Genomic DNA, 24,121 nt, shown 5'->3' on the forward strand with positions numbered 1-24,121 from the left:
ATAGGGATTGGATGAATGGATTGTCAGGTGGACAGAAAACTGACTGGATTGTCAGGCTCAAAGGGTAATAATTAATGGCTCAAGTCTAGTTGGCAGCCAGGATCAAGTGGCATGCACCAGGGGTCAGTCCTGGGGCCACTTTTGTTCAGTATCTTCATCAACGACGGGGTTGAGCGCACCTTCAGCAAGTTTACAGATGACACCAAGCTGGGGGACTAGTAGATACACTGGGGGGCAGGGCTAGGATTCAGAGACCTAGACAAATAGGAGGACTGAACCAAAAGGAGTCTCATGAGGTTCAACAAGGACAAGTGCAAAGTCCTGCACTTGAGATGGAACAATCCCATGCACCAGTACAGGCTGGGGACCAATTGGCTGAGGAACAGCTCTGCAGAAAAGGAACTTGGGGCTACTGTAGGAACAATAAGCTGAATATGAACCAACAGTGTGCCCTTGTTGCAAAGAAGGCTAGCGGCATACTGGGCTGCATTGGTAGTATTGCCACCAGGTCAAAGGAAGTGATTATTTCTCTCTATTCAGCACTGGTGAGGCCACATCTGCAGTACTGTGTCCAGTTTTGGACACTCCACTACAAAAGGATGCGGACAAACTGGAGAGGGTCCAGCAGAGGTCAACAAAAATGGTTAGGGGGCTGGGGCATATGATGCATGAGAAGACGCTGAGGGAACTGGGCTTATTTAGTCTGTAGAAGAGACTGAGGGGGGACTTAATAAGAGTCTTCAACTATCTGAAGAGTGGTAATAAAGAGGATGGAACTAGGTGACATAACAAGGAGCAGTGGTCTCGAGTTGCAGCAAGGGGAGTTTAGGTTAGATATTAAGAAAACCTCTCTCACCAGGAGGGTGGTAAAACACTGGAACAGGTTACCCAAAGATGTTATGGAATCTCCATCCTTGGAGGTTTTTAAGACCAGGCTAGACAAAACCTTGGCTGGGATGATCTAACTGGGGATTGGCCTTGCTTTGAGCAAGGGGTTGAACTAGACCTCCTGAGGTCCCTTGTAACCCTAATTTTTCTATAATTTTAAGACCCTGTTCATTATTTGCAGTTTAAAAAATCATTTGCTCCACCTCAACAAATTTAAGGTTTGAAACATATGAGGGTGCAAACCTATTTCCAATGAAAAGTTCTGCCACGTTTGCCAGCCGGTAGACCAGCGTTTCTGGCAATCCATTGTTTTTATCCACCCCCAACCAGGTTTATTTTTAGTATCAGCAGTAGGGGGATCCAGCCATTCTTTTACTGAACCAAACTTTATGAACAATAATACCCAAACACCCCACTTCTTCCATTAGGAAAGTGAAATATCTGGATTTTGAAGAAGTCATTGAAATACAGAAAGTCCTCCCTATTTCTCCCCATTAGTTTTCCCATGAACAACGATGCCTTGGAAAAAAACTCAAGTGGAAAGGACTGCATGTAGTTCTGGCTCCCTAAAATACATGAGTGAACTTACTGTCTGAAGCTCATAAATGAATGAAAGCAAGCAAGATGTGGGGAATGAATGACTGGCTTCTATTTATTTCACTATGCAGAAAAAAGCATGAGGCTTCAAAATCATCACTTCTACAGCACTCTAATGAAGCCAGAGAGTAAAATCAACTATTTTCATTTGTCTACATTTGTAGATAAATGCAAGGCCATTAAGTAAAACAAGATATAGCATTTTCAGTTGTAAAGAGGTCTACCTTTATATTTGTCAAGATACAAAGGGAGTTTAAGATAATAAAACTAGGGGTACACCGATAGAGATTTTGTGGGCTGATACCGATAGCCAATTTTTAATGAGCCATATTGGCCAATACCAATCCAATTTTGATATGCAGCCCTGCAGTGTGGAGAGCAGAGTCCAGCTGGTAAGTCTGTTGTGGGGGAAGTGGTGGGGGGAGCAGATCAATGCCCCCACAATTACAGGGAGTGGGACTGGCGCTGGGGCACATGCTGCTCAGCCAGGGTGGAGTGGAGCATGGGACAGAGCTGTGGCTCGTCTGGGGGGCACAGGGGGTGGGAGCAGCTCCCACCACTGCACGCACCCCAGGAGGGCACGTACCCTGGGATGTGCACGGGGGGTGGGGAGGGCTGCCGCTGTGGACTGAGGCTGCGGCTGCGCCAGGCTCTTTCCTGTGGGGGGTGAGGAAGGCTGGGCCAGGCTGTGCTTGGGGCAAGTGGCGGCAGCACTGGAAGGGGGGTTACAATGAATTTTGGGGCGGCTGAAGCCCCCCCAGCACTCCCTCCCAGCACTGCTGCCACCTTCCTCGAACGCAACTTCGGCCCAGCACCCCCCAGCACTGGGAAGAGCCCGGCGCAGGCCTGGCCCCAGCCCGCAGCGGCAGCCTGATCTGCCCCATGCACAGATCTTGGGGCCCAGGCCCCCTCTTGTGCGCTGCCAGGGTGCACGCAATGGCAGGAGCTGCCCCCCCCTCCAAGCTCCCCGGACGAGCCATGGCTCTGTCCCATGTCCCACCCCACCTTGGCTGGGCAGCGTCTGCCCCAGGCCCACTCCCTCTCATTGGGGGGGCTCGATCTGCTCCCCATCCACAACTGGACCCAGCTGTGCTCCACACTGGCCAGCTGTGTGCATGCATGCAACATTTATTGTCCACATTACTTGGCCACATCAGACAAAAAAAAAGCTGACTGCTGATGCTCTCAATTTTCCTCATACTGGTGCTGGTCTGATATGGGACCAATGTATTGGTGCACCTCTAATTAAAACTGCAGAATCCTCTGCTTTTTGCACTTCTCTTTGTGGGTTTTATGTTTCAAACAGACAGTGCCCAATGTTCAGAGGTACTCAGCCTACATAGTTTCATCCCAAGTCAACATGATGTACAATTTCAGATGTCACAAATTAGCAGATGCTTCTGAAAAGTACTGGACTAAGCTCCTCATACCATGGCTTACATACAATCAAGATACATTTTACATGGCTAAATCTGCTATTCATGCCAGTGTTAAATGCATTTTAACTGCTTTGCTAATAATCTAGGAAATTCAGACCATAATTTAAATAAGTAGTACATTTTAGAACTCTTTTTTTTGGTCTGACACCAAAGCCTAAACAAATGGAAGTCAGAAGAACATCATATTTCATCCCAATTTTTAAAGTGTTTTTTTCCCCTCAATACCTTGGTGCTTTGCATGTCAGTATGATAGTCATAGTGACAGTAAAAAAAAAAGGAACTGTGTAAAGCAGGGATTCTCAAACTGTGGGTTGCGACCCCCCCGGGGGGGGGTTGTGAGCAACTTAAAAAGGGGCTGCAAACTTCCCAAGGGGTACGCGCCACGGTGCAGGGAAGCAGCGGGGGAGTGGTGGATGGCAGCAGCGGCTGCTGCATGTGAGCTCCCCATCCCCCAATGCCGTTATCCAGCACTCGGGGTCACAGTATCACAAAATTTGAGAACTCCAGAGTAAAGGTTTCATCAACTTTCACAAAAGCTCAGTCCAGGAAGTCTAAAGGCCTGAGAGATAAGAACTATTATTCTCTTGTCTTTGTGAAGCACTAAGGTAAACTGAGGCAGCACAACTGTGCTTCTCAACCTGGGTGTTGCCAAATTCAAATGCCACGGAGCTGTTCCTTGATGCTAAAAAAGGCTAAGATTCTCAGCCTTCACACCATGCAGCTACTCTTCAAAATCCATTTGTTTCTGCAACCTTTCCAGCAAGTGAGTCACACTTTTATATTAGAGTCTATTAGATTAAAGAGAGGTTAAACGCACACAGTGAAAAAAAGGGAGGAAAAAAAAATCTTTCCTTCCTTGGCTTAGAAATACCCATTTTAAGCTTATCAACTTAAACTTTAAAATGAAATATACAAGAAGCTCAAGTTCACCACGCAGCTTTCCATTCAAGATAGGAAGGACTTCTTACTTTAAGAACTTTTATACTGTCAGGCTAACCAGTATGGCAAAGAGTTTTTCTTTAGAACTTATTTTCTTTTAACAAGCATCTCAAGAACAAATGTTCACATCATTTTTACTTAAATAAAAAGAATTAAAAAAATAAGTGCATTAAAACACATGACAAAGCTGGCTTAGTATTTCATGTTGTGACAATGAAGGATGACATGTAAACAAGACACTCAGCTTGACTCTAACAGAAGGGATAAAAAGAGTGACATTTATGAACCTACCTGAGAGCTTGAGTCCTCGTTCACCAACTTGTGTGTTGTAGCCATTGGGCATTCGGAGGACAGCATCGTGGATCCCTGCCAACTTTGCTACTTCATACACCTCTTCTGCTGACGCATCAATATTGCCATATAAGAGATTGTAGTAGATGGTATTATGAAAGAGAACAGCATCCTACAATTGGGAACATGAAACCATGTATAAACATGAAACCATGATTGATACTTCACAGGTTGAACATAGATTGAAAACGATTGCCAAATAGTTTATATTCTGCCACCAGGCCTTCAGGCAATAATATTTTGAGGAAAGTACAAAGAGATACTGTAGGTAGACAAGGTTCCTTGAGTGAATTTGATATCTTTTATTAGACCAACCCAAATAGTTGGAGAATAGTTATTAAGCAAGCTTTCGGGTTCAAAAACCCTTTGTCAGGCTAAGGAAGTTTCAGCAGTTGGTGTGTGCTCTTCCTGGATGGAATGAAAAGTAGAGAAGCCAGGGGCTGGGCTGGGGAGTCGGTTGCCAGGCAGATTATAATGTATCAAAAATCCAATGTCTATGTTTAGTCCATGATCTCTAGTATCCAGGAGGTTGAACAGCTTTTATATATTTTTTATCACTTATTTTGATTAAAAATAATTTATAACACATGACCTAATTCTGCTGCCTGGAAATGGCTTTAGAATAAGGTATTGCATGAGAAACCCTTCATCTCCAAGAGCAATCAAGATACCCTCCCAGGAATCTGAGCTCTACTTGATGTTTCAGATACAAAAGTTACATTTCCTGAAATAAGGAAGTATAGTGGCTTTCATACGAAGTCTGATAATATCACTGTGCTTGACTTTCATTCAAACCATACCATCAGGATAACAAAAGTTAAGTGTAATAAGACATTATACCTGAGGCACAACTCCTATTGCTTTCCTAAGGCTTTCCAAACTGACATCTTGTATATTCTGACCAGCAACATAAATATTTCCTTTCTGTGGCTCATAGAAGCGAAACAACAGCCTCACTATTGTGCTTTTGCTAAAAAAGAGAGAGTTGAAAACAAAGGTTAAATTCTTATTTTAACATTTACAAGTTTCAAATGAATATAATGTCTTCACAGGAAAAATTAAAAAAATAATAAAAATTGGGATTTAAAAAAAATTCCAACACATCCCCAAATAAAGGTGAACCTCAACAGAAATTTGACAGAAGTTGAGAAAAATACTGGTCAGACTGTCTGTGTTATAGAAAGCAATTTTAAATAGCCATATAGGAGAAAAAACATTGTTTGTAACAAAATGTGTTATTGACATTAGATCAGAAATTAGTGATAAAGAATGGGAGACCATCTAGAAGAATGGATTTTACACATCCATCTGCAAAAGTCAAAAATATTTTTAAAAGGCTATATCAATGGTATCTCACCCCACTTAAAATTAAATGCATTGCTGGTGCAGGAACAGACAAGCATTCGAGGAAGTGCAGTCATTTGTGAGGATTCTACCATATATGATGTATACATCCCAGAATCAAACTACTCTGGAAAAAAGTTGGAGACATAGTAAGGGAAACAACTGAATTCCAGCTATCAGATAACCCCCAGCACTTCTAACTGAACTTTCCTGAGAACTGTGTAACATATAGAAGTCATAGGGAATTGATCATTCATCTTCCAGCATCTGTAAAAATTAGTTACAAAAGCCTGGAAGAAAATAGTGACAATCCAAAAATTACCAAGTGGTTTGAAATAGTTTGGGAAGTTTTAATAATGGAAAAAATGTCCTACCAAGTCAGTGTTATTTGGGGAAGAGAGAAAAAAAAAGAGGTGCTTACTTAAAAATTTGGTGGGAGTTCTTAGAATCTGCTGAAAAAGCAACTTCACTGGCCTCCAAACCAGAAAATTTGAGAATTTTTTTGAATACTGAAGGAGAGTATAAAGTTCTATCAGCTAACAGTTAAGAACAAATTTGTAGCGAATTTGAAATCTAAACGCAGAGTTAAGTAGAAAAGTGAGCTTTGTACTATGTGGAGTTCTGAGGAAAAAGAGGGCAAATTATGAAGCGGGTATATAGAGATGAAAAAACACAAAAGGTTAACATTGACTGTCAGTGACCAAAGAAAAGAAGAAAAGAACATAAGACCAAGACTTCTCTACAGACACTGACTTGGGTTATAGGATGGAAGATAAATATGTGTCTTTATGTATATAGGGGATTTGATGCATCTTTAAATGTTAAATTTGTTATGAAATAAATTGCATTTGTTAATAAATAAAGTTAAAAAAAATCCAGTCAATGATGCGGAATGTGTACAGTCCATTTACCCACCCTGACCCACTACCTCCAACAATTGCCACTTTCTTTCCTGCAGGGATTTCAAAAGACACTCCATCAAGGACTTTGTGCCCCTCCACGTATTCAAAATGCACATTATCAAAGGCAATGGTAGCAGTCTGCGGTGTAATCTGTAGGGGTGGAGCCAGTTCTTTGTCCTATTAAAAAAAAGAAAAAAAAAAAAGTGTGCCACTTTACACACTGCCTGGAACATACTCTAAAACAACTTAACAAGCTCAACAGAATTTATTGTGTTCCTCCTCCCCCCCAAAAGAAAGAAGAGAAGGCAAACTAGCTTGATCAAATTAAGAATTAATTATATTTTTCAGACACAAAGAGGCGATTTATTCCTCCTGTAAGCAAGGTAAAAAAAATCTACTGTACCATTCAGCTGCTAGGGAACTTATATGCATAATAAATTCTGCATCATGAATTACTTGTACAGATATTCAAATAAAATGTGTAAAAAATTAAATGCAACTCTGTGGAATAAAATTTTCTTACACTAAAAAGGACCTGAAGGATAAAAACAGGCACTACTATGTTAAATACATTGAACAAGGAGAATAAACAGAGCATCTCCTTGTACAAGAAAAACTGACTGAAAAGTACGAGAAGATAAAGTGAGACTATTACCAGAAAATAACTCTATTTGGTAACTTTAAAAAAGTACTTTTTAAATCACTTACTTTTATTCTTGTGTCTACACTGAGCAGTGTAAACAAGGTATTCATGTCTATGAGCGCTTGCCTTGTCTCTCTGTACACTGTCCCCAAAAAGTTAAGGGGTAGAGAAATCTGAAATAACAGTCCATTCACCATTACTAGATCCCCAACTGTCAAGTTCCCTTAAAACAAGAGGGGAAGGGAGAAGAGAGAAAGAATTTGCTGAATGAAGTATCTTAAGTGTGGCCTATATAAATATTAAAGCTCTTGGTGTGGGAAAGCAAAGATTAGGCTTGACTTCACTTTTTAAACAGAAGACTATCCTTTAACACCATGAAAGAATAATTCGTGGAGAATAAGAATCTGTCTACTGAGGTGCCAGGCAGATCACTTGTGCAGACTGATAAAGATGATTTACTGCGTGAAAACGGAGGCAAGCACAATTGTCAAATTCACAGGAAATACCAGATCAGGAAGTGCTCCAACTCTGTGAAAGGAAAGAAATAAAAGTATCCAAAGGACCTTAGAAGCATGGGTAAGAAATAACAGTAAACTCAACATGGCAAAAGACAGTTATGACACACTTTGTCCAAAGGAATCCCATGGCTGTCACTTAAAGGCAATTCTGCAATTGCTCTTTGCTGCTTCATTTTAGTTTTGTTTATTTAGAACAGGACCATTTTGATGCTATTTTAATCTCCAGGTCTTTGAAAGTTATTCTGATCTATCCCACAGATGAGTGACAATTAGTGACGTAGTTTAGAGTTAAGGGATTCAAGTCAGTGAAAGAAAATTAAACAAAAGCTTTAGCAGAAGTCTATTAGATTAGGAGGTCTTCCAATACAAATGATGGAGTTTCACCGCTAGCATAATATCAGACTAGGTACAATAAAGCATTGAAATATAGGATAAGTTAGAAAAAAACATTTGGATATCATTAAAGGAAACAACCTGCAGAGGTGTGCAAGTGCAAGATAATCCAGTGGGAGGGTCCCTACCATATACAAGTACACAAGACAACATGTCTTTTTCTGTCTGCTCGCCGGATTTTAGTTGAATATTTACTACTTGCTAACTGGCTTTAGAAATGTCTCCTATGCCTACTGTTGCCCGCCCTACTCAGGGCCACTCCAACTGTAGATACAGTGGTAAGAAATGACCAGACAAGTGCTGGTAATAGACCATGATAGGTATCAGGCAATCCAATAAAATATAAAACAAATGGTATAAAAAGAAGTAAAAATCACTATTATTTTGTCAAAAATCAAAACCCAAGAGAAGGATGAAACAAAACAATTAAAACAACAATACAAAATGCTTGCAGTCCAGTATTACATATAGATAGTGTCATTCTTGTGTTTTTCCATGCCTACATTTTTATAGTGTTAAGTTTGTTTGGCCGTGCACTAAGATAGCCCAGGGTAAGGAACATTAAAAAATGTGAATTTTTTTCCTCCAGCAAACAAAATTAGAACCAAAAACCTGCTCCCCAAAGAAAAGTGTTTCTTAGGTGATAATACTCAGCTAAAATGTACGTTTTGTTACAAATGGTCAGGCAAACTGGTGTCTGTATTTAGTTCAGAATGAGCTCAATTACCTGCAACAATTCCCTGGCTAGCAAGCACCATGATGGCTGTTAAGCCAATGCTGAATATAGTGTTCTGACCAAAGTTCAGGAGAGCTAAGGTAGAGGTAGTCTTCAGTGAGGCATTTTCATAGGTCTTCAAAAATCCATCATATTGCTGGGCTTCATATCTTTCATTATTGAAATACTATAAAGTGAATAAAGGTAGAAAGCAGTGAATTCCATAAATACACTAGATTCAGTGGGGGGTTTTATACTAATTATAAGATTCCAATTTTTGAGACACAAATAATGAGGCTCAGCCAAAAAAGAGCCCAGGGCATCACTCTGGGGAGAATGGCTAGAGCACCTGCAGCTGTGGGGAAACAGAGGGTATGGGGATCCCTACCAAACCACTCTGCAGGCAACCAGGCATTTGCTTTTTCTAGTTGTGTCTAATAAATATCAAGGCTTGTTTCTTCAGGCTGCTCTTGATGTGAACTGCTAGAAAGTACTCCAGGAAAATTAGAAGCACCTAGCTGCCAGATCAGAAAAACAGTCCTGCATTGGCTTATGCCAGAAGAAATTTTTTCAATCAGAATTGTAATTTTTTTCCCGCTAAACTTCTGCAGAAATTGATGGCACAGGTCCCTGTGCTTACCAGGTAAAGCTTCTCACTTGTCACTGGTAAGCAGGTGTTTCACCAAAAATGATTTTTCACACCACCCAATTTAGCCCAGATTATTGGTTTTGAGGTTTATGCTTTATATCATATTGATCCAAATGGGTTGCCACACAGGACTTCAGTTCTCTGCTTCACTTTAGCACTGCCCATCCACCCTTTTACTTTCATCAGTTGAGAAATGAGCTTAGGTCTCAAGACTGCAATACTCAAGTAGTTCTCAAAACTGTAGGCATTTCAAAACATGTAGATTTTACCACTCATAAGCAGGATACTGTTTAACTGCAAATAAAAAAGTAAAATGGAGCTGGGATATCAAAAAAACCAGATGATACTGTAAGAATAAAGCAAACAGGAAAAAACCCTACACGGAGTTGCTTAAGATTGGTTTAAACATTTAAGTTATACAGACAGACAAATGGACCTACCCTAAACTTGCTGAGTATACAGGCATTTATTGATAATTAAATCTTTATCGTGATGTTAACAGCAGGAAAAAAGGACCTTACCTTCACAGTTTCATAGTTCAATAGCGAGTCAATTGCAGCATTGCCTGCATCATTGTCAGCTTTGTTCATTTCTATTCTAAATTGAGTCCTGTAAAACAAAGGCTTGCATAGTCAAAAAGTACTAGTTGAGGTGACAAGAATAATCAATCCATGAAACCTGAACAATTGTAGGTAACACCTTACCTCCACTGTGTAATTCCTACTGTGAATGCTGTGTAAGTTCCTATTGTTCCCAGAGTTACCAGTGCAAACTCTGCACCACATTTATAATACTGAAAGGAAAAAAAAACAAAAACAACAAAACTTAGAACAGTATTATTTCAAAATTTTAACACTAGGGTATGTGAGAGAGAGCGACAGAGTGAGCAAGTCCCTACCTTGAACAGTTTATAAATCAATAACAGGCATAAATCTAAGCACAGCAATAGGCAGTAATGATGACTGGCAAAAGAAAGAAAGAGTGATAACAGGAAAATAACTCAACAAGAGCTAATGCTCTCTGATGAGTGAAGAAGGGCATTCAAAAACTTCTTATGCATTAAAAGTAAATAAAATGGCTTTGCTTGCAGAGATCTTGGGAGGACAGGACAGCCATAAAGAAGGATATGAATAAGGACTGCAATGTCCTTACAAACCAACTAAAAATCACTACTTCCCCACAGTGCCTCTTTGGTGAACAGCATAAGAAAAGTAGAGTAGAAGACTGAGAGAAGCAGACAGATGAGGCTATCAAGGCTGGGGTGATAAGCAAGATGAATATAAGCAATTATGATAGCCATAAGAGAAGATTGCCACTTAGTGGATTTACCCAAATCCAAGACAACCAAATTTAAGACTAGACCCAAAATTACACTCCAAAAATGGAAAACTTATAAATATTGTAATTTTCCATGTCTAGAAGCTAATTATTGTAAGGTTGCCTTAAATTTGTTCTCTACCCCACTACTGCAGCAGGATTAGCAACAGCAGGAGAACAAGTCTGTCCCCACGACCTGCCTCTCCCTGTGGTGCCTGGACTGCCCGCCACTTGCCCCTCCAATTGCACCCCTCTGATGTGCCCCCTGCTTGCCTTCCACTGACACTTGCCCTCCCTCTTACACGCCCTGGGCAGGTCTGTGCCCCCTGCTGCCTGCCTCTCCTGATGGTGCCTAGATCCCTTGACACCTGTACTCCCCTTCCTCACCTGCCCCCGTGCTACTCCTCCCTACAGCTCCCCTCCCCTTCTTATGTTTCTTTTGCTGCTGTGGCTCCTGTTGGGGTCTCACTCAAGCCAGGGCCAGGGAGTGCAGAGCACGTGTTGCCTCTGGCCCTAGCCTAGCCATGCAGCAGTTGCTGTACAGTGGCAGTTTCATCCCTGATCCCAAAGCTGGGGCCAAAAAGCTGCCACTGGATAGGTGGGCTGGGGCCAGGGGCATCACATGCTCTGTGCTTTCTGCCCCAAGCCGGAGCAGGGCCTCAGCAGGAGCCAGTGATGCATGGGGAAGGCAAACAGTGATAGGGAGCAAAGAGGCAGGTGGGAACCAAAAAGCGGAAGGGGTAGGTGGCAATGGGGAGGGGAGGAAATGGCAGAGCAACAGGCAGGCTTGGAGACCCCAGACTCAAGAGTTAGTCACTGCCCCTCCCTACCCTGTTTGTTACTGAATTTAAGACAGCAGGGGACAGGGGGAGGACACACAGACCTTATCTTAGATTCAAGTAAATATGGTCAGTTACAAGAATAGTGTTAAGAAAAGAAGAATACTAATAATCAAATATTCATGTGATAATCTAAAATACCATTTAAGGAGATAGCTAAACAAACTTCTTCCCTTTTAATTTTATCTAGTTCTACCTCTGAGATACATAAGCATACTTACATTTTAATTGTTAACACGAATTACCAAAATACATCCTTAACCTTATAAGATGGTAAACTTAAATTTACCAAAAAAGGTTGTTAAAAGAAAATCTAAAAATGTGCATCTCTAAAGAAGCTTGCTTTTCTGAATACTTTCAATTTCAAATTTTAGTGAAATAAAATGCGGTAAAGGGGTATAGCCCATTAAAAAGCCAGGAACAAAAAAACAAAACAAAACAAACAATACAATATTCAAGTGGAAATACGCCACAAATTATTTTTACAACTTAAAACAATAAAAAATTAATTTCATTAAAAAAGTTGTAGAGACTATTTCCCTGTATTTGCCTAGTTTCTTCTTCTCCTCCTTCAATTTTATATATCTGATATCACTTTAAGTAAGTCATTTTATTCTTCTGACTTAGCTTCTCCCCCATAAAGCAGGAGAGAAAATAAAATTTGAAACTTGCAATGTAAACATGATTGTAAAAACTAAACGTTGAAGCTACGTTTTGTACCTAAAGTTATTTAAAAGCTTTTAAAAAATTTGAGCAGGCACAAGTTGAAATTCAGAGTGGTGTCAGTGAAAGCAAATACAATCTGCAAATACATAGCAAGCTTTGTTGCAAGAAACTCATCATTTTTCCCAATTCTTGATTATTCTTGAGTTCTGATTCTGTAAAAATAACTTACCAAAATTCCACTGACAAGCGCCACTTCAAATATGGTGGGTCCCAGGTTAAATACTAAAGCACTTAGAACAAAACTGATGCCCCTTGTTCCTCTGTCGATAGCTTTTGAAAGAGCTCCTGTTTGCCTGTTTAGGTGGAACCCCAAATCCAGGTTATGCAGATGGAGAAAGACATTCTTTGCAATCCTCCTGATAGAATTTTGGGCTACTTTTCCAAATACTGCATTTCGAGCTTCATTAAATAAGGCAGCCCCAACTCTTGAAATACCATCTAAACAGGGATTTAAAAGACATTAAAAAGTTATTTCTCTCATTTCCAAAAAAATAAAAAATAAAATAAAATCTTGATGCATAAATAAAGAGTGAAACCTCATTCTGTCACATTTAAAACATTTTTCTTTTTAGGATAATTTGTACTTCATTGCTACACAGACCTCACATACATCTTTTATTTAAAAATGTTAATTCAATTTTTACTTGAGACTCTATTACATATCCAGGAGTGAGTAAAGTCTATAGGATAATTTATTACTGGAGATTATTTCTATATGCATTATTTTATTCCTCAAGTGGGATAAGAGAATTTAATTCACAGAATGTTAGTAATGAAAATCAATACAGAATAGGAAAAATAACAAAAATGGCAGTACCAAATGCTTAGCAGAGGAAAAAAAAAAAAGTCAGGAGCTACAATCTTCCAAACCCTTAGTGAAAAAAGTTAAACACCTGTTGACAGATTAAAGAATCACACTTACAGCCAATCAGAACAGCTGTTGCCATGGTTGCAACTGTATTTGATGCATCATTTAGGTTCAGAACGTTTCCAGACATCTGGTTGAGGTTGTCTACTGCATATTTAAACATGAAGGGAACCAGTATATTCATGGCCTAAAAGCATAAAAACAGCAATTACTCAGGATATGCTAAAATGTTTATTTATGGAGTATAAATATTTCCCCTAAATTAACCACAATTATTATATTTGGTTATTAACCACTTAAGTGACAGTGGGATGGCTCTCCTTATTCCAAAAATAACAATCTCTGCACTAGGAAATGTTACTGCCAGGGTAGCAGGGTTAGTTTATACTTTGCACTGGCTCCTTTTAAATATCAGCTTTCATCCAAACTAAATGGCTCACTGTAAAAATACTTCCGATTCACTCCGAAGACTCATTAAAGTGATGGCAAAACTGGGAGATATATAAGGTAGCAAGACAATTCATGGCATATTTATAGTATCATTAAGGCTAAGTACAGACAGTCAAAAAGCCCAAGGCTGAATTGATTCAATCTTCCCAAATTAGTCTAAACTGTGTAGATTGAACCAATAAGCAAGTGAACAGACATTAATTTTTGATTCTGGAAATGCAGCCACTTGCTTGCACCAGCCCACGCCAGAAGCCAAGGGATGCTAGAGTACACCTCCCAGCTCAGCTGGGGCAGGCAGCTTGAAAGGGAGGGAACATGGGACAGACGTTCAATAAACCGATTTAACCTAAATCAGCTAAGTCTGATACTACATCCATCCAGGTTTATCTTAAATTGGTTTCAGACATTTTGTAAGTGGCTTATGTGCACTGAATGTCTGCCGTGTTACAGATTTGAACCGGTTTCTGACCACTTATGCCAGTTTGTGCGTAATTTCTGTCCCTAGCCTGCTGTAAACATTTCAGTTACAGAAATGGTCAGTCTGGATGGCTACTGGCAAGGGTGCCAACTGCTAACTTTGGACCAACTTATGAGAGGTGAACACCTGAAATTTCCATTGAATTCAAGGAAAATTGGAAAGCATTCCCATTCCTCTGACAGGTCCTACATCTCTTCTAGCAGTAACTGTTGCTTCATGTGTACAGGTTTCCCCTGCTTTATGTGGTAGATGTGTTCCTGAAAAACTGTATATAACTGGAATTTGCATAAAGGGAACCCACTTTACAAGGTAACAAATATGGATACGTTCCAAGACCTTGAATGCATCGGCAGCAGGTAAGCCTGCTGCAGCCAGTGTGGTGCTGGGCTCTTCCCGGCAGAGGAATGGGCCGAGCAGTGGTGGCGCCAGCAGAGGGGCTACTGCCACTCCAAAGTTTGCCATAGCCCTCCCAAGCCCCCTCCCAGCACTGTCCCCACCCGCCGTGAGCACAGCATGGCCCAATCCCTCCGCCAGAAAGAGCATGACCTTGGAGGCTGGGGTGAGTGGGGCCTCGATCTGCCCCCCCACTCTCCCACTGGTGGTGAGGGAGGTAGTGGGGTTGGGACTGGAGCAGGGGCAAGTGTTGCACAGCCAGGGCAAGGCACGGGATGGAGGTCACAGCTCCTGCTGCTACAGGCTACTGTTGTGGGCTGGGGGCCATGCCACACTCTTCCCAGCAGGGGGGGTGGGCTAGGCTGCACTTGAGGTGGGAGGTGGCAGCACTAGGAAGGGGGTTGGGGGGGGGCTATGGTGAACTCTGAGGTGGCTGCAGCCCCTTCCCCCCCAATTTTAGGCTGCAACCACCCCAAAATTTGCCGTTGCTGCACCCCCCACCCTAGCGTCACTGCCACCCACTCAGAGTGCAGTGCGGCCCAACTTCCCCCACTGGGAAGAGCCTGGCCCAGGGGCTGGGGTAAATGGGGCCTCAATCTGCCCCCTCCCCTCACCCCATGGTGCGGGAAGAAGGGCTGGGGCCTGGCCCCAGCGCACAGCAACAGCCTGTAGCAGCAGAAGCTGCACCCCCCAGCCCAGCTATGCAATGCCTGCCCCAGCTCCAGCCCCACTCCCTCCCTCACCACCGACGAGTGGGCAGATTGAGGCCCCAGTCACTGCAGCCCCTGCTCCTGTCTGTGCCCGGCTCCTTCCCTCACTACTGGGGCCTCGATCTGCCCCCACAGCCCTTTCTCCTCCCCCCACAAACTTACTTACTGCAGATCACATAAGAGTAAATTTACCTGGCATATAACGAATTTTGGGTACAAAAAGGGCAATCACATAAGAGTGAAGTCACATATACAGAACCCACTTAAAAGCGAGGGAAACCTGTCCAGTGCTTTCCACTGTGCACATCTACACGTGATGCTATATCACCATGGCAATGTGCCACAGCAATGCAGCATCTACAGGCAAAAATCATGATGCTGCCGCTACACCGTTGTAGCAACATGCTCCCTCAGTATAGCGCATTGCTATGGTGACATAGTGGGCTGTTACTGAGCTGTCATTTAGTACTTCCAAAAGGAAGTACTAAATGACTGCGCCGTAACAATGGCACCTCAGTGGGGTGCTTAGGGGGTGTGGACATGCTCACTGTCACAGTAATTTACAACTACTAATCATTTTACATATTTTAGCTATATAGTTCTGTGCAGAGTATAAAAGACTCCCATTCTACAGAGTGCTATGAATTATTGCAACCATGCGAACTTTCATACAACAGTTCCAAGCACACACTCCACCTTAACATGTGATATATCACTGAATATTATATGAAGAGAGAACACTGGCATTTCTTGTACTTTAGGAAGAAGAAGTCTGATTGAGGAATAAGATTAGTTTTTTAACCTGCAAACATTAGATGCTGTAACACCCCAAAATTTTTGTAAGGTTTAAGAAAACGTAAAAATCCCAAATCTTATTAATGATATTATAAAATACATTTATATCAACTATAAAGAATTTACTGTCAACACAACTAATTTTAGCTCCAACTAACAGAATTATTCAGCAACTTAAATTACTTTTGGAAATGAAGAAGATAAGGGGTAAATAACGGATACAAGTTTCTTAGCAAATGAACAGGTGTTTTAAGACTTAATATCTTTAAAACCAGCAAGTAAAGATACTTTTACAAAGAATTAACTTTGTATAGATGCTCTGTTACTAGAAAAGCAGACAGTTTATAAAAAGTAATCTTATAGGGAGATTACTTATGAACCTTCAATGAACTGTCATATGACAGGATTTGCAAACAAAACCTTAAAACATTTTTCCAATGACAAATTTCTGCTCTTGGCACCCAGGGTTGTTACTATTTGAATTCTAACAGCCCCTGGAGAAGCCAGTGAGGATCGAGTCTCCATTGTGTTAGGGGAGCAAATCACCAAAGATTACTCAAGTTTGCAGTGAGAAATGCTAAAAAGCTCACTGATGTGAAAGCTTGAAAACAGGTTATAAAGGGGGGAAAACAGATTGGAGTTTCAAACTTTTACAGTACTGAAAATGCTTTGCAGAGGGGATGACAGGCACGTATCCACTAAAGGAACAGGAGCTTTTGCAGTGCCTGCTTTGAAATCAGTTTAAGGGATTTAAAAAAAAATGTAAATTATTGTATACTTGAACTTATTTGTTTACTTAAAATATTTTGCCTAGAACTAAAACTGTACAAGTTAGAAGGGAATTATCCCTTCTCTCCACCTTGCCATGCTCATCCCAAGAACCATCCTCTAAAAGTATGACCCAGAAGAGATTATTCCATAGAAGAGAACGATAAGATCTGAAGGCATCTAGATGCATTCATTATTGGTGAATTCACTGCTAAGTTCTGACAGAAGGCCTGATCCTTTAGATCTTATTCAGGATAAACTCCTACAGAAGTTTATCTCAAATAAGTAATGCAAGATAAGACCCAAGTCAGTAACTCTCCTTCCCTCCCTCCCCATTAGCTTGTGAAAATAGTGACAAAGCTTCAACTGGCATGCAGAAAACCTCAGCATAATCCCTAAATATACTGACAGGCAATTCCAAAAGTGTGTAGTAAATGAAGAACAGGCCATTCTTGTTAAAAAATAAAACATTAAGAACACCCTGAGGAATTGAAGATGCAACATCAAAATTCTGAAGCTTCAAAAAGGGAGATACACTCAGTTTTGAAATCCAAATTTTTCCATATACCTTCCAGATTACAAAAAAAGTCTGTCACTCCCTTTGGAGTTATTTGTCCTGAAACTCAATTTCCTGTAGTATTTTGTTTTTAATAAGGAAGACTACAGTACCATCTGTGTTACAGTGATGACCAACACTGGAAAATGCTGGTTTTCCTGTGAGAGCCTGCTCAGTAGAAAATAAATGTATTATAATGCAGATTGTCCTGTTTTACTACAGATTTTCACAAATCCCTCTTGAGGGATTTTACTTTTCAAGCAGCTACACTATATGATATGTTTTAAAGTACACTTAAAATAATATCTGTAGTTCTGTTGCTAAAGAAATGAGTTGTATTCCTTACACTGCAGTTCTCAACTTTCAATTAATTTAACTGGCAACACTCTACAGTTTTGCAGGAGTGTCTCCTTTCACACCAACATAATTCTACCCAAAAGACTATTTTAATAAAATTTAAAGCCGTATCTCAGGTTACAGTTGTTCTGACTCCCTAAGGGTGAAACTTGAATAAGAATAAGGCAGCATGGTGTTGCACTTCATTCATAATCAACTCAGTCTGCATTTCTGTCTTTTTTTTTTTTTTTTATAAAGAAATGTGTTAATCTCACTAGGTTTATATCAAAAAGAGATGAGAGTTAGTTATTAAAATAGGTCTTTATTACTCAATGTGTTAAAGCCAATGAGATCATGTTTATACAATATGAGTTACATTTCAAGCTCCTACCCACTAGACAAACTCAGCTAACCTTTCTAGTAGCCTATACTTCTTGACACAGAATTCAAAGCTCTGAATTAATTTATATACACTTTGGGACGAGAAGTATATGCCATACTAGATATACTAGGACAGGGGCGGGCAATTATTTTGGCTGGGGGGGGCACTTAAGTTTTGGTGAGCTGTGGAAGGCTACAGGGGTAGCCCCACCCCTTGAAGGTGCCCCGCCTCCTGTTCATCATCTTGGAATGGGAAGTCCTGCCCCCTAATCTCTGGCCTTTGCCATCGGAAGTCCCTCCCCTCACCCCTGAAAGTACTCCTTTTGGCTAGGGGGTTTACCATCTTGGAACTAGAAAAAAAAATTATATTCTAAAAATTAAACAACATGCAGTAAAAGTTGCGTTATCCAGCACTTTAGAAACCGGCATCCTCCATTAACCAGTCGACATGGCAAAAGCGAAACCAGAAGTGGCACTTCTGGTTTCGCCAAGCCCCCACAGCCTGGGGCAAAGCAGCCTGTGCAGGGGCCCTACCTCCCTGTCCCCCGGCACACTGACGCCAGGGAGGGACAGCGGCCCACACAGGCAAAGACACCTGTTCGGGCCTCTCGGGTAACCAGCATATTTGGTTATCTGGCACCCACCATTTCTCAATGTAAAGCTTTTGCTGTACATTGATTTAATTTCAAAAAAATATTTTTGTCCTGATTTATATGTCTTGTGTACTGTACACAGAGGTGGTTGTATAATAGCTTAACATGAAGTCTTACTTTTGTATATTGTGGGGAGGGGGGCTGTGAGTGTGTAGGGTGGCTGGGGGGGGGGGGGGGGGTCACACCTGCCCACTTGTGGCCACTTCCTCACCAGCCTGCTGCTGCTTCCCTTCCTTCCCACCTGCTGCCACTGCTCCCTCCAACCCTGCCTGCCGCTCCTGCAGCATGTGGTTCCTAGCTGCATGGCCAGGACTGCAGAACACAGCAGGAGCCAGCCTGGCCCCCACAGTTCCCAGATGGCTTCTGCTGCCACCAGCCCTGGCTCTAGGACACTGCGCTTCTGCCCACCCACTCACTACCACTTCCCCCCCCCCCCCCCCCCACTGCTGCCCTTCCTTCTCTGCACACCACTACTGCTCTCCACCCTCACCGCTGGCTGCTCTAGCAGTGAGCAGTTCCTGGCTGCATGGCCAGGACCGCAGGAGGCAGCAGGAGCCAGCCTGGCCTGGCCCCATAGGTTCCCAGCTGGCTCCTGCTGTCTCATGCAGTCCTGGCCATGCAGCAAGGAACTGCGTGGTGCAGGAGCCAGTCTGGCCAGCAATGCATGGTTCCCAGCTGCATGGCTGGGACTGCATGGTGCAGCAGGAGCCAGCTAAGAACAGCGGGGGCTGAGCTAGGCCAGGCTGGCTCCTGCTGCCTCCTACAGTCTCAGCATGGTGATGGTGAGGCCAGCTCCTGCTGTGGTGTCAATCCTCCCCACTCTCCCTCCGCCTGTTCTTATCTGAGTCTCCCTCTTGGATGGAGGGAGGGCAGGGGAACAGCTACAGGATCCCAGGCCAGAAGCCTCTGCTAGAGGGAAGCTTCCAGTTGGGGGTGGGGCTGGGCTTCCTGCTGCTGCCACTGGGTCCTGCCACTGGCTCTTCCTGGGTCCTGCTGCCACTGGCGCCTTTGTCATCTTTGACAGGCAGCCAGGGGCAGATAATAATTGATTTTCTAAATGTTTTTAGGGGCCCCATGGGCCACTGCTTGACAGACCAGATCTAGCCTGCGGGCCATATTTTGCCCGCCCCTGTGCTAGTAAGTTTCTTAAAATTCTCTGGACTTTAAGTTTTGCATTGCTATGACAGAGATAAGTGCCAATGCCACAAGGAATACAAGGAATACTCCTACAGATTTTGGTTGCAAAATTTAAATTGTTTTTTCAGTAACATCTCAAGAGTTGCTGGCCATTATTTTAATTTTATATGCATTATCAGCATGTTTTTCACTAGGTTTTATATAGCATGATAGTTTGAGAACAATTCTGATTAGAAGACTCAAACTAAACATTCATAGAATTATAGAATTTTTTGCTTGATTTGAAGTAAAGCATTGTGGCCACTGACAGGCATGGAACCTTCTCCCCCCCCCCCCGCCCCCCAAAAAACCCAGCGCTTTACCAGAAAAGGAAGCACGTCTGTTTGATTCAGCCTGCCCAGAGTCTCTATAGCTTGTGTGCTTCAGTGGGGCTTTTTGGTGTTTTTAAAAATAAAAATGCTGAAAAGTCCTCCTAAAGCGCACAATCTATGCAGACATTGGGCAAGCCGGGTCAAACTGATGTAATGCCTCTTTTGGGCATGCACTGAGCTTGGTGTGGGGGTGTGCTGAGCTGAAAGTAAAGTGCTGGTTTGTTTTGGGTTTTTTTTTCCATGTCTGTAAGCAGCCTGTGGTTCCAATTTAACTGGAGATATAAGCAGCTCTGACTACTCACTGCAGTGTAGTCTCATATTTATTTTGACCCCAAGATTTGTCCGGTCAAATAAAATATGCTAGGTAGCAATACTACACTATGAAAATTAGAGACTTTAATATTTTAAAGTGATTTTATTACTTTATAGTAGCACTGCACCTCGGTCTTCAATTACAATTTCTTTAGGGCAGAAAAGTGGCACTTTGCGTCTCATTCTTTCCACTATTAATTTCTTAATTAATAATGATGGGTGTGACACCAAGAACAAGCATATAATATGATAAAAATGGTCTAAAATTAAATCATTTTTCATCAGTAATTCAGTGCAACTCAAACACAAGTTTCTGAAGAGGAGTAATGTGAAACTATAACTCAATTTATCCTGTGCTCGGTTTTTGAGCACAAATATTACAGATTCCTTTCTTATTACAAGTGGCTTTAAAAAGAAATGATAACTATCCCAGGCCAATAGGCCAGAAAAGTGAGGTGTCCATTAACATTACAGCACAGCTAGTGCTAGAGATACTGGCATGTCTGAACTTTGCATCCCTTTGGGCATGGAAGCCCACCTACTTCTGCACTCAACTCTAATGGTGGTAATGGTGAGCAGAAATAGCATCATCCCTTGGGGAAGGAGGACTGCTGAAAAACAGGATTAGAAAGGAAGGATGGAGAGATATAAGAAGTTCCCTGGCACTTGGGAAAGAAGGGATGGTGGGGAGGACTTTGAAACTTCCCTTTTTCCACTGTGGGGAGGCCTCAGGGAATTAATATTTAAATCAATTTTACTTCAGACTTCTCAGAAAGAAAGGAACAAAGAAAGGAAGAATGAAGGAAGACTTCTACAGATAACAAGGGTTAAAGAAATAATTAGATTAAAAGGTAACAACAGACGATACTCAAATATTACTATAATTGAGCTTATATACATACCTAATTGATTAGACAGATAGATACGATCATCACGCTCTGCAAATTACCATCAGCATGCAACATTTCTCTCTTGCCCTTTTAGCCAAACAATTCCCCTCCAAAACGTATAAAATTAGCAGTCAGTTGAAATGCAGAGTGTGAAAGATTTCTCCAGTTCATGAATAATGCAAATTCAGTCCATGAGCAAAAGGCCAAAAACCACTGCAGATTTGACAGAGGTGACAGGAGTTCTTGTCAAATTCATGTGTTTAATCCAGCTCCTAAGGATACTTAATGCATTGGAGATGGAGAGGGAAAACGAAGCAGCCAAAATAAATACGCAGTGCAACAGAAGACAGAAATGGGAAAGGGAATGTACAGATTACAAACCTGCCATGCACATTATTCATTGTATCTAAATTTTATATTTTATGAATACCCCCCTCCCCCTGCCGCAGCTTTCCAATGGCTGGAGTTTCAATAGGTTATAAATATTTAAGATACAGAATGTAAAATATATCAGGCAGACTATAAACCAAGAGTGTCTTCTAAGAAAAAGGCTTTACTGGCCCTGAAGCAGACCCTCTCCTGTCATACTCTGTTAGCCCCCAGTCAGGAAGAACTGCACCAAGAACTCTATTAATAGGAATTAGTACAAGCCTTCAAAGAGGGAAAGGAACCAAAAACCCATACCTTTTTTTCCAATGACAAACAACCTAACTCCAAAATGGGATAGAAGCAGAAAGTAACTAGGCTTTTCAGAAGCCACAATGTAACACTGGCTTCTGAGTTCTGAAATAGAATTGCACTAAATTCCAGATCCAAATAGAAACAGAGTAAAACACCCTAAAAATACCCCAAATAACTGGCCACAACACACAATGAAATCTAAGAATACAAGTCCTGCAGAAGCAAGTTTATAGCAGGCAAAGTGAACTGAGTTTACAGTAAATATGATGGGAATTAGATACCTTAAAGTCCTTATACTAAAAACAGCCTTAAACAATTACCTGCTAATATCCATCAAACACACAAGGACGAATCATGCGAATGAATAGGGCAAAGGGCACCATGACAGTTCCATGTGAAAACTGTACAACGTTTTCCCTGTACAAGGTTCAGGCAGGTTACAGATTAAGCAGCATAAACGGGTTTATTTTCCTGGAAAACAGATTTAAAGAGTGCCTTGTAGAAAAAACAGAAACTATGAAAAACAGTTCCTGAGACAGGTATGGTAGCAACAGCATGTAGTTGGAAAGAGCATCAGCAACAACAGACGGGAAACATCCACATGAGTGTTTCAACCTTTCAGCCACCATAATAAATATTCTGATGACAACTGTTGAGAACTTTGCGTCAAAATGATTTTTCATTGGAAAACTCCTATTTGTCAAGAAGCATTTTGTGAAAACCTTTCAGTAGGCAGGGCTCTGACAGGATTCCTGCTGGTTCACCTGACAGGCTGCTGGAAAACCCAAGGGCCTGCAGCTCTGGTACAGTTCTGCCCTGCATATTAACCACTGACTCCAGATCTTCCACCCTTTCTGCTGCATGGCCATACTGGTATGAGCCTAGCTGTACTGTTTTGCTTTGAAAAACAGAATGGAAACATACCGATCTTTTGCAAAGCAGGTTTTGGAATTTTTTTTAATTTTAACCAGCTTTAATTCTGTTTTCATATGACGCCAGAAACCAGTAAAACCATGCAATTAATCCGATATGATCAGTGACCAAGAAATACCCTTTGGAATACTACTGCTTTCTGTTCAGAAACAAACATGTACTGCTAACCCCATAGTCAAAAAACAGCTGTGAGACTTTAGTGACCAAAAAGGAAACAAAGAGCATCTTCCCTCTCTGGAAAGGAGAAAACAAACCAAAACCTTAGAAGAACTGGTAAACCCAACATTTTCTCTCTACTTGGAAGTCGCTCTCACTTGTGAAAAACAGCTTCTTGTTAGTCTGCCTCAGTTTGTTTCAGATGTTGAAAAAAGCAATACACTACATTTACCCAAATCCAAGATAACTTTGAATTTAAGATCCCCCAAAAATTACATTCTAGATGGAAAAACGTATGAATGCATTATAATTTCCCATGTCCAGAGTCTAGATTTGGAGAGGCGATCTTAAATTTGTACCCCCTCCACCTCCTACCACTGCAGCAAGGCAAGCATAGGACAAGGCCAGTGGGTAGCAAAGTCAACGGTAGGCCTGTGCAAATAGGAAAGTATTTGATTCGGATCTGGCCAATTCAGAGGACAGTGATTCAATTCAGAGATCTGAATCACTGTCCTGAATTGATTCAGCTGAATCACCTTTGGAAGATTCGGCACTGATTCAGAGAGATTCGGTGATTCGGCCATAGACTGTAATGGGAAATCACTGAAATGCTTATAACTTTGACATTTTTTGGCAGATTTGCATGAAAACATCAGGGATGGTAATCTGTAACAGGGGGCCTTCCCGATGCTCAGGTAGGAACAGCTCACAAAAGGCACAGAAAGGCTGCAGACAGGCTTATGTGTTGTTTCTACATCCCTCCCCCAGAGCACTGTGATTGGAAGGAGAATCAGGGAAAGATCACAGTCACTGGCCAGCTACAGATGTCAGTCTTTCCTGCCCTGCTCCCCCTCCCTCTTCTCAAGTTTCTGTCCCCCTAAAAGACTGCCTTCCAAATCTTTTTCTGAATCTTTTCCAAATCAATTAGGAGGCTCCAGGTTTTTTTTGGTCTCCTGATTTGATTCGGATTCAGTCTCTGAATTGGGCTGAATC

General features: G+C 41.6%; 1 protein-coding gene across 2 annotated transcripts in view; it reads right to left on the minus strand.

Annotated features, from left to right (window-relative positions):
- Positions 1-24,121, minus strand: part of ABCB7 (ATP binding cassette subfamily B member 7) — an 80,838-nt gene that overhangs the window by 18,480 nt on the left and 38,237 nt on the right. For both annotated transcript variants that reach the window (XM_014607145.3, XM_059732807.1), the window contains exons 5-13: positions 13,183-13,315; positions 12,430-12,698; positions 10,083-10,171; positions 9,900-9,987; positions 8,742-8,916; positions 7,169-7,326; positions 6,474-6,637; positions 5,055-5,184; positions 4,155-4,326 (exon numbers count right to left, since the gene is read on the minus strand). In XM_014607145.3, coding sequence (XP_014462631.2) covers positions 4,155-4,326; positions 5,055-5,184; positions 6,474-6,637; positions 7,169-7,326; positions 8,742-8,916; positions 9,900-9,987; positions 10,083-10,171; positions 12,430-12,698; positions 13,183-13,315 — 1,378 coding nt within the window. The remainder of the gene's footprint in view (positions 1-4,154; positions 4,327-5,054; positions 5,185-6,473; positions 6,638-7,168; positions 7,327-8,741; positions 8,917-9,899; positions 9,988-10,082; positions 10,172-12,429; positions 12,699-13,182; positions 13,316-24,121) is intronic.

This window comes from Alligator mississippiensis, chromosome 8, assembly GCF_030867095.1.
Source record: "Alligator mississippiensis isolate rAllMis1 chromosome 8, rAllMis1, whole genome shotgun sequence".
NCBI lineage: Eukaryota > Metazoa > Chordata > Crocodylia > Alligatoridae > Alligator > Alligator mississippiensis.